Source organism: Phymastichus coffea, unplaced genomic scaffold (assembly GCF_024137745.1).
Source record: "Phymastichus coffea isolate CEN01 unplaced genomic scaffold, Cenicafe_Pcof_1.1 PCOF00100, whole genome shotgun sequence".
NCBI lineage: Eukaryota > Metazoa > Arthropoda > Insecta > Hymenoptera > Eulophidae > Phymastichus > Phymastichus coffea.
The window spans coordinates 549435-560241 of NW_026706911.1; the positions used below are offsets into that span (position 1 = coordinate 549435).

The 10807-nt window shown below is 41.6% G+C and overlaps 1 protein-coding gene across 3 annotated transcripts in view; it reads right to left on the minus strand.

The window, feature by feature from the left end:
* Window positions 1–6568, minus strand: part of LOC131670111 (leiomodin-2) — a 31072-nt gene extending 24504 nt beyond the window's left edge. The window contains exons 1-3 of one of the 3 annotated variants that reach the window (XM_058945481.1): window positions 6321–6568; window positions 3176–3443; window positions 2579–2732 (exon numbers count right to left, since the gene is read on the minus strand). In XM_058945481.1, the coding sequence (XP_058801464.1) occupies window positions 2579–2732; window positions 3176–3393 (372 nt within the window). In that variant the 5' untranslated portion in view covers window positions 3394–3443; window positions 6321–6568. The remainder of the gene's footprint in view (window positions 1–2578; window positions 2733–3175; window positions 3444–6320) is intronic. The other 2 variants (XM_058945482.1, XM_058945480.1) reach the window with 2 other exon arrangements.
* Between the last annotated feature and the right edge of the window lie 4239 nt (window positions 6569–10807).

A 10807-nucleotide genomic window follows, 5' to 3' on the forward strand; every position in this document is an offset into this window, starting at 1 on the left:
TTGGCATAAATTTTTTCGTATAAAGGCAATAGAGGGACAATGATCACTCAGTACTTGCTTGGAAGGCAATCCCAAATTGTCGATATAATGTTTTCCCGTAAATTTTATTGAACTTGTACAGTTTCATTTAAACATACAGCACTTGCTTTTTTCTTTTTATATGAATTATAATTAACAAAAAATTAATTTCACTCGAATTTCATAGCACATATGTTCCTTTAGCAACGCACTTGAGAATTTAATTAAACGATCCATCAACGTTTATTTTTAAATAACATTGCATTGCGAGATTCAGCCAAGCAATCGCGACAGAAAGGTATGGAAAATAGTTCGTTGCAGGGAGAAGGCGGGGAAAAGCACGTTGTTCTTACGGACAAATGTGCCGAAAAGCAGAGTTGAGAGATGGTGCAGATGCCTATTGCGAGCCGAGGTGAAATGTGAAACGCGCCTAAACCGAAAAAATCTGCACAAAGAAACACCTTTCCACCTCGGGCTCTACTGGCGCGTTTATACTCTTTAGCTCTCCCACACACGCGTCCTCACGAATGTATTTTTTTCATTTCTCTCCCCCCTCCTCTTCTCTCGCTCGCTGGTCTCTCCCCTTTCTTTCAAGCCGTTCTCGTTCGTTGCAACTACGCGCCTTGTTTCTTTGTTTCTCAACACTTCTATTTTATTTTTTCCGAAAACGTCGTTGCTCCAGCCTTCGTTTCCGGCAAAATAGTCAAAAGACCACGTTAATGTTTAAGCCCGAGATAGTTTGAGTCGCGAAGAAAAAAAAAAAATTTCTAGCGCTACCGTAAAGCAAAGGCAATTTTTCGCGCGTATATCACGTTGTAAACGAGTCGGGAAGCGCTCTCGAGCTTTTCACGTTTTCCTTTTCACCCACGGAATTGTCAATAGCTCGCTCCTCCCTCGTTGCCCTCTTTCCATTTCCCTCTTTGCCTTAATAGCCCTCTCTTGCTCTCGGTTCTCTCGTTTTCTATCCTCCCTTCGAGCCTTTTCTCTCATTCCCGGGGTCTCCTGTTTCATCCATCTGCGTCTTCGAGCGCTGTCGCGATGCTGAAACCTGCTGCCGATGCACGCGCGTACATCGCGAGGCGCAACGTTGTAACCGACACGCACGGTATAATCCCAAAAATGGAAATTGCATGTTTTTGAGGAGGAATTTCAGATAAAAGCTTCGGCCGATCTGCCGATCTTCCATTTTTACGAAAGCAGCTCGGGCACTTATCGTCGTGTTTTTTTTGTTGCGAGCTTCATTTATCGCGCCCATTTAATTTCGCTGAACTCTGAGTTGACTTGAAAGACTTGTCGATCGGAAAGGTTGCGATTCGCTGGGTGAGAAAGACTGGAGCGCGACGATCTTTCTATGAGTCCAGAGCCACTGAAACGTAAGCCGAGACGGACGAAGGACTGACTGCATAGGTTGGCCGAAAGATGTTTCAGGTGAAAGGACTGTGCGTCCGACGGGCATCCCGGCGGGCGATATTCCAAGAATTTCCGATGATGCATCGAGCCGCGAAGGCCCTGCGACGCGAAGAAGCCAGCGAGCGCCGAGGCAATTGAGTTTCGGAACGACGAGGCTGATTGCAATCGATGCTCCGCGCTTTACAGCGCAATCACTGCAGGTCAAGGGACTCCGCCGCTCGCAAAGAGGATGATGGCATTTTCGACGCTTCAATTGGCAGACTTGATGAGTCGATAAAACGATCGTGACGGCGAAGGCTGCTGGCCTTATGCACCTCGACAGCTCTCTTGCCGTGTATACACACTTAGCTTTTGTAATATCTGTTACGCGGACTGCAATAACCTAGACAGAGATTGCCAAGAGGATGGCACTCTAATTGTTTTCGGTTCGTCGATTAACATCGGTAAATCGGTTTCCGCTGCGACCAATACACCTACCATACTGTAGGGCTCGATTTCTCGCGTCTGTTTATCTTTGTGACTCCGTTGCCAAGTTCGCTTTTTCAGTTGACGGACGCGCTGCGCAACTTTAGCTCTCGTAAAGAGTAAGTCATTTTCCCAGTGAAATTAATGGCGTCATTTTCATCCGTCGGACGACAGACAAATCAAACGTCCAATGTTTAATGCCGTCATTTACGAACTGCTTATGCACAAAAGAACCGTAAGTTATTATTGACTTTTTTACTTTCACAAAAAGATCGTAACGAAACCATTACTCCTCGAAACGTAATCTGCGCACGAATTCCTGCATATAAATTAAGCGGCGAACAATACGGCATGCCAGTTAAAACGTTTGCCCAACCGACAACAACAACAACAACAACAAGTCTTTTCAGAGTTCACTCAGCGTCAGCCACATGACACAAAAGTAATAGCCTCGTACCTAGAATAAATTAAACGAGCACAGAAGCTCGCCTCGCGTGTGGTGCGCGTGCGCGCAGCAGCAGGTTCAACGAACACCTGTTTACCAAGTCGCGCGAGGTCTTATCATCTGTTCCTCCTCTTGCCAACACCCCCTCCCCCTCTTCTCTCGCGCCGTACACGCGCTGCACTCCAAATATCGTCCTGGTGGTCTCTTTGCGAGAACTCTTGCGCGCGCAAACGGACTTACCTGATGGTTTTCAGCGCCGTTGTTGCGCTGCCGGTCGTCGACAACGGGTTCAGTGCTCGTTGCCTCGCGAGTCGAGCTAGTTGAGCGACGCGTCGCCGCCGGCGAGCCGTTCCTTTGCTGCTGGCGTTGCTGCTGTCGCTGGCGCTGCTTCCTGCTGACGATCGTAAGAAAAAACGATTATACGAGGTCCGATCGGCGACGCGCAACACTGCGCTTTTTCGTCGCCGACGCTAATGACGCGTATTTATGAGGACTCTGCGGGACTTGCGAGTTGTTTGATCGAGACTTTTTGTGGCTCGCTAATGGTCGGTCAGCTGTACGTTAGGCCTGACTGGGAGCTGCGAGATCGTTGGACTTTCAATTGCTCAATCGGGGAGTGCATTGTAAGGGATACTAATTGATCGTAAAAACAAAATGCTACTCGTTTAGACTGGCATCTCAAGTTTTGTTGGTACTCGGCTACTCCCAAGACCAAAGATAAAAAATTCCTCGTCAATGAGTGAAGCAAGAGTAATTTGCCATGGACATAGGTATCTCAAAGTCGTGACAAAAGAAAAATTTAGAAAAGCAGAAGGTTAAAGAAGGTGTGTAACTGACTCGAAGAATTCCGGGTCACTGAAGCACTTCTCCAGACTGGCGATTCTCCGGAGGCTGGTAGGCGTGCTTGGCGTCGATCGTGACGGGCTCGACGTGCCATTGCTTTTGTCTTGGTGTTTGGCTGGCTCTTCGTCGCAACTCGGCCGACGAAGCTTTGCAAGCACCGACGGTGACGTGCTCCCGTTGGCTAGTACACGAGTCTCGCCTACGTCGCACATATTGCAACGCGCCGCTCCGATAACTTTTCCACTTCTGTTGGCGCAAGTAACTGCATTAAATATTTAATTACTGGTCCTCCACGCAATTCGCTTTCAACATTCATCGCTGGTAATATGAGAAGTCAGTTAATCAAACAAGCTTACTAATGGGTTTTTCTTTAAGAAAGTAAGCCTGGAATGGATGAAAGAGAAAATGTTCAGCCACTTAATGTATGTAAAAATCAAAATTTTTATAATATTCTTTCAGCTAAAAATTTCCAACTAAATTTAAGAAAGTCTATTGAGTATTTCGTTGAGTATTTCGTTCTTAGTGGATTTTTAATGCATAATAAGAACAACTGAAAATTCCGTTCAGAGTCTGTATTGTGCATGATTGCTTGGTGCAATCAGAATGGCTGAGGATAACTAACCTGTTATTTCACGAAGCTTGAATGTCGTTGAAACTTTACTGCAACTTTTTATCTGATAAAAGAACTATTGTACGCAAAGAAAAATCGGTTCTCATTTCACCTAGTGGGGGAATGTCGAACGAATCCCAGAAATTTTTCGGAAAACTTTATTGTTCATTTGTTCTATCGATGTTATTCGATTTCATAATTTATTGTTTATTTACGTTCTTTTGATCCGGCAATTGACTAGTTACTAATTACTGAGCGACTGATATTATTAATAATAACTTTGTAAAGTTTACTACTAGACTAAGGCAAAGTATTTTTAAATTGTAAATGAGACATTGCATTTTAACGTAAACAAGAAAAGCTTCAATTAGCATGCGATTCAATTTCCGCGCAACTGTAAGCAGCGACAAAAGGCTTTCACAAAGCTTGATTTTTGAAAAGCACAAGCTTTTGACAGTGAAATTGAGTAGAAGGTTCGGGGATCAAACGACAAAATCCATGAATAAAAGTGCCTAGGTAAAAAGTGTGCCACGTCAATTTGGGCCAATCTCGCTTCCTCCTGCTCATCCCCAACACAAGTCTCTGGACGAGACTGCAGGCGGGCACGCGATTCCACATTGAAATTCGTCAGGGCGCGAAATTGACTCGCGCGAAAGGAACACATTGGCCGGCTGTGAGAATCGGGTGAATGGGCCGGGCTCCCAGACGCAGTTATTGACCGGCCTTTCGTCCTTGTCGTCGCTGCCGCTGCAGACGATTTTCTCTCTTACACCTGCGCGACTCTCGTACGCCCTCTTCGAACGCACATGCAAGTCCTTCTCGCCTCGCTGACGCGTCTCTTGCGCTACAATAACATTAGCAGTCGGGTTGTGCCTCTTGGGAATTCATTAATTTTCAATTGCTGAATTGCTTCCGTCCGATTCTGCGGATTATTCAATGATGCTGCCGCGACAGCTACTCTCTTTCCGGAATGGATTCGCGTACATTCGGCCGAGCAATTTTCGAAATTGCTTTGGACTCGTCGTCAATCTTTCGTTGCGCGTAACTGATCTCTTGCGAATGACCGACGGAAATTGACTTTGAAGACTGAATGAAACAGCTGTATCGATCCTATTTGCAAGAAATAGCGAAATAAGTTTTCAAGGAGCCGAGAAAAGCAGTTTTAAAAATGAAAGCACTCCATTGCAAGACAAAGTCTGACCGATCACTCGACGCAAAACTTCACTTTCATTCGACGAAAATTGCCAAGAACGCTGGCAATTCGGCATTCTGCATATTTACAGTTCGTTCGTAAAAGTGAATAAGGCTCGGATCCGGGTGGGTCGACAAAAGGAGAAAGACAGAGAGAGGGAAAGAAAAAAGAAGAAAAGGATCGCCGGGAAGGCGACGCGCTCTATTAACTTTACGCCTGAGTCGCCCACCCTCGCGCTTACTCGTCCTTGGACTACGAGGCTATAAATAAAAAAAACACGGGCGAAGGCGAAGTTTATTCGTCTTGCCGCAATCATTCGTGTTCGCTCGCAACGCTTATTAATTAATGGAAATTTCAAGCTCGTCGCGGCGGTTATTAATTACGGTGATGAGCCGTCGCCGTTGTAGTCGTCGACGTTGATCGTTGATCACATTTACGCCGAGATTAGTTTCTTTTCCGAGCCCACTAAATTGGGTTGCTTTCCAAGATTAATTTCGAAAATAATATCGCAGTACACCTTGGCGGCAAAATACAAAAATGGCCCGCCAATTAATCGCGACACTGCGAGCGACGAAGCATCTCGAGTTGCTTATGTAACGATAGGACGAGACCCACTTTGTCTTATCCGAGAAGAGTTCATGTAACGTCCAGGGGTGTTGCACGTCGCGTTCCTTTGCAAATAATCAATAACCGTGATCTTCCATTAACCCAATTTTCGAACTAGGCTCGCGCCATAGATAAGCTCCCTGGCTGGCAAAATTGCACCTATTAATTAGAATGTCAATAAGAGATTGTTCCAAAGGGGCAGACTCAAATTATCGACTTGTCGTCGGTGGAGAACTTGCTTTTCATTCATGAACTTCGCTGCGGGTGATACACAATAGTTAACAAAGAACAGAGAAAAGCAGAGCGCATCACGTGCAACGAACCCTCGCTCGTAATCAATACGGAAGAGAAAAAGAAAACACTGCTCGCGACAAAACCGCGCAGCTTATTCTCACTTTGGCCTACTCGAAAAAATCCAATTTCACGAATTCCCTACAATGGGGTCGTCCTTTTTTATAGACTTTAATTATATCGCTCTGACCTTTAATATGCGAGCTTCTACGTGAAAGTTCTATATTTATCGTCATTTGTCATATTAAGTGATAAACTTTTTTTGCGTTATCATCTCGTTTGAAAATAGGGTCACTACATCACTCCCGAACGTCTAGTCCATCTATAGTTTTTATTAAAAAAAAAAACAGCTAAATATTTACTACTAACCAAAAACTTTATACTTTATAAACTGTAATCGAACATTTGTTGACCCCTCGAGTTTGATTTTTGAAACTTACCCAAAACAAAAGGTCTTCTTCAAGTCCTAGGAGGAACGTCGCGCATCCTCGCTGCACAGCAGTCTCGCAAAGTCCACGAAATTGTAGAGAATGAGAAAAAGAAAAACAAAGTCACAACGAGATTGAGATGCGCGTCATCGAGGCCAGCGAGCGAGGAAGGCCGTCGGTTAAAGCAGTGGCAGCAGCACAAGGCCGTATAAGGTTATGGAAGCGCTGCGGTGTGCGCCGCCTGCGCACCCTCCTACTGACTGGCGCACTCGCGCTCTCTTTGCATGGCGTCGCGCCACCCGACCACCCCCCCCCCCCCATACACATCACGTCTCCGCGTGCGTGTGTGCGTGCATCTGCTGCTGTTCTCTGTGTGTACGCTCCCCTTTTCGCCACCGCCGCCGCTCGCTACGTTTTAACCCTCCCCACCGATTCTCTCTAGTACCATCAAATACACGCACGCTCACCATGGCTGTATTGTCACAGACTTAGTCATATACGCGTATGTACGCTTGACGCGGGATTAAAGCGAGAACGAGGCGATGTTTTGCTCTCTGCGACGAAAACAATACATTGAGGATATTTTTGTGACCAGACTGTCTTGCTCTTACTGTAACTCCTTAGTAGGCACAGCTTCTATGATATGTACGTTTTTTGAAAGTTTTCTTGGGGGGGGGGGGATTCTGAATTATTTTTTTTTTCATAAAATTTTGAATTGAAAATAAAAATTTTAGAGGGAACTGGCAGTTAACAATATTTTTAAAGTTTATTTATATTTCATATGCGTGAATAATTTCATTCGTGTCCATGCTTCTCATATTTTAACGTATTAGCTTCCATCCGTAATGTTTTAAATGAAAGTTACCGAGAAAGAGATATTTAGAAAATTAAAGGAAGGGCCATTGCATTTTCATTGCATAAAGCTATACTGCTACTCAAAATCGAATATAATAATATTAGACTGTACTTTTTGAACATTAGAATTGAAATTGAACAGTTTAAATTTAAACGAGGAAATTACAGTCAACGATTCTCATTGTGGACTCTTAAAAGTCAAGTAAATATCCGAGCAAGCACTACCCTAAAAGCTTAGGTCGTAAAGAAAAATAGCCTCTTTCGGGTACTCTGTCTTATTTACCGGGTACCGTCTCAGTCATATTCAGCGGGGCGTCCCCTGAAAATGCTACCCCCTCCGTTGTCATTATGCATGTGCGTATGTATGTGCGCTGAGAAGTTGAGTATGTGTTTAATGCAGACCGGTCAAAGCTGCCCTCGTTGTTAGTCTAATGTTATGGCTGGACTAAGCTTAACAGAAACTCTCTTTGCAGCTGTGGACGAGACACGCTGTGTGTTTGGTAAATATCACTTTCGATGCTCTATGCCGCGATATTTTTTACCTTTACCAAACCTGTACAGTCGTTTCCAGATGGCACGGAATAAATCCTACTCGATTGTCTTAATTAATGTTTAGTTTTTTAATATCAACGTATTGAACGATTGGTTGAATAAAACTTGAAAAAGTAGTTAGATCATGTTACCTTTCATTTCTTGATCTATTTAATAGAATGATGGACTTTCAGTTGCGCTCTGATATCAATAATATTTATTCTGCACTCATTATACGTGAGTTATAGAGACTAACAAATAATCGAGTTTTCATATAAAAGTAAGTTCATTCATATGTTTAAGCAAGTTAATTTCATATATAAAGAAATTTGTTAATTGTTACAATAAACAAAACCTTTTATTTACCATAGTTATAGACTTTCATGAGGCTATTTATATATTGACGGAACGCAAACTTAACCACATGCAGTACACCATGTAGATGCAGATGTATGCACCGGATTTACGGACTTACAAGGATGATATGATCGTTACATCAAATGCATTATATGACATATTAAAAATCAAACAATATTGAATAGTATAAAAATAAATGTGCTATAAAAAATATAAATGCCGTTAATATTTGTTGTCGATCATAGCGTGGTTTTTAATAATAGACTTGGCGTAGATAAGTTTGGAGAATCTACAAAAATAATAAACGATTTGATGATCACCTTGTTTTAAATAGCATATTTACAATCATGACTAAGCGCATAAAGTTTGCAATTCGCGATAGCTGTAAATGTCATGTGGAGAAGAGATAATAGATACAGATGTAGAAAATTTCTTGTTAACGAATCTTGATGTGTGAACATCTTGCGATAATTGTACGACGGTAATTTTATAATATTCTAGTTGCACAAACAAAGCTTTCATTTGGTCTCTTATGCACTGATTAAAATACTGGCACTCGAGTTTGTGATGTCCTTCAGCTTCGAGTGCAAGCGGGTGTCATCCAGAGCGGAAAAGTGTAAGTGATGGCGGCGTGTTTCTGAGCACACGCTGACATGAATATTTATTGCATTCGTATGGCTGACGCAGATAGGGCTCTGATAGGCTCATCTCATTCAAGGAAATGCGAACTTCAAGCCTTTTGATTTAGCTGACAGCTCCATTCTTCGTACTGTTTCAAATACGCCTATATCGACGGTATTCGAAAAGTGAATTCGTATATTCTTGTTTATTGAATAACGAGAAATGAACAGTGCCTGTGAAGATATTCAGATCGCTTAGAAAACTTTTCTTGTATAACATAATATATATGATGTCTAGCGCGCTTCCATATTTTTCGTCCTTTCCTCGCATTCATTTTGATGCACGAATATCGATCAAAACTTTTATTGGTGATATTGAAAATTCAACAATTTAATATGCATTAAACATTGCGATAATTTCATATGAGATATAGTCAACTATATCATTTATTTTATTATCTATAAATTTTTACGCTTTTATCATTCATAATTTTATCCTGAAAAATCACGACAAAATTTCAAAAACACGATAAAAAATGTAATATAAGTTTTAACAACATTATTGTTTTCTATAATCATATCACGATGTAAATAACTGATTTTTGGATGACGTTTACGATTATAATTAGCGCATTCTCAAAACAATTCTCTAATATTGTATAAATAAATAAAGCATAAATCACTGTACACTATTTTATTATCCAATAATTTATATCTTTTATTGTGTACTCTGTTTATTCGAAGCTAAGCTTACGCACAAAGCAAAGTTCAATTAACTTCTCTGTCGAGGTATCAGTCGGTTTTTATTTTACGGTTAATATGATTTATCCCTATTAAATTCACGCTAACTAACTGATACGCTTTTGGAACGTTTAATCGTCTAAAAAAATCTGCATTAATTTTTCATGAGCGTTCGCAATACATATATACTATCCATAACAGCTGATCAGGTGATTAATCAGTCAATCTGTTTAATTTAGTCGATAAATTATAAAATGAATCGATGAATGAACTGCATATAAATTCCACAATAAAATTAATTTCAGATGAAAAAATTGAATACTCACGTAAGCATAGATTAGATAATAGTATAGATTGAGTATGGGTGCGTATATGATATAATGAATAGATTGATGTTCGATTAATATTATTCTCTTTAATGAAAATAAATCATATAATACTGCATTTAGCATACAGAAGAATCTGAGTCAAAAGTGGGAGAAAGGCCCTTCAAATACAAAGAATATATTGCAGGTAGTCGTTAATTACGTTTACACTCAAACACAAGTGAACGAATAAATCGAAATAAATAAAGACAAAAACACGTAGAAATATTTCTATGCTGACAATTATAAGATTGATTGGATTCGATTTAACGTCCATAAATCGCAGAGTTGAACTCTGTAATGATGTTCGCTTTCCAATACGACGCGCAACTTATCGATAAGGAGAATGTTCCAGAATTTGAGAACTCAGCCCCGACGTCTCGGAAACGGGAATAGCCCTCGATACGTCTCTATCGATGCAAGATAGGTAAAGCCGCAGGGTTTGAAGGCACTCTAAAGGTCGTAGCGCATCCTCAGCTAAAACAGGGATAGTCCGGCCTTTGCCCTTTAAAATGCGTCGCTGGTTCACTTTCAAGAAATTGATGACAAGACGAAGTTTGAGACAGAGGGAAAGAGAGAGAGAGAGAGAGAGAAAGTGTACTCACGAAGAGCAACTGTTCTCGGCGAATTTCTGCAAGGAAATGAGCTCAATGTACGCCATACTTCGGCAAAAAGAAAAGGGATGGAAATATGAAAAACTGCTCCTTCTCTTTGGACTCCTTGCAGGTAACCAATCAGGAGCATGGAAGGCACTTGCATACCCCACGAGGACCCATCTCTTTTACTATACAAGGGCGTTAAGCGTTGGTACTGTCTTTTTTCTTGACGACACGACGCGTCAAACAGCGCGGCGAACTGTTTTTTTTTTAGGAATTTCCTCATTGCCGAAGTAAAACTATGAAGGAGGTGTAAAACTAGAAGAAAAAGAACGAAAAACAAATCGTTCATTGACAATCTTTGTATTTATGAAAGAAAGCTGTCAGCAACGTCCGCCTACAATGTAATATTTCATTACTCTATGCGAACGTAG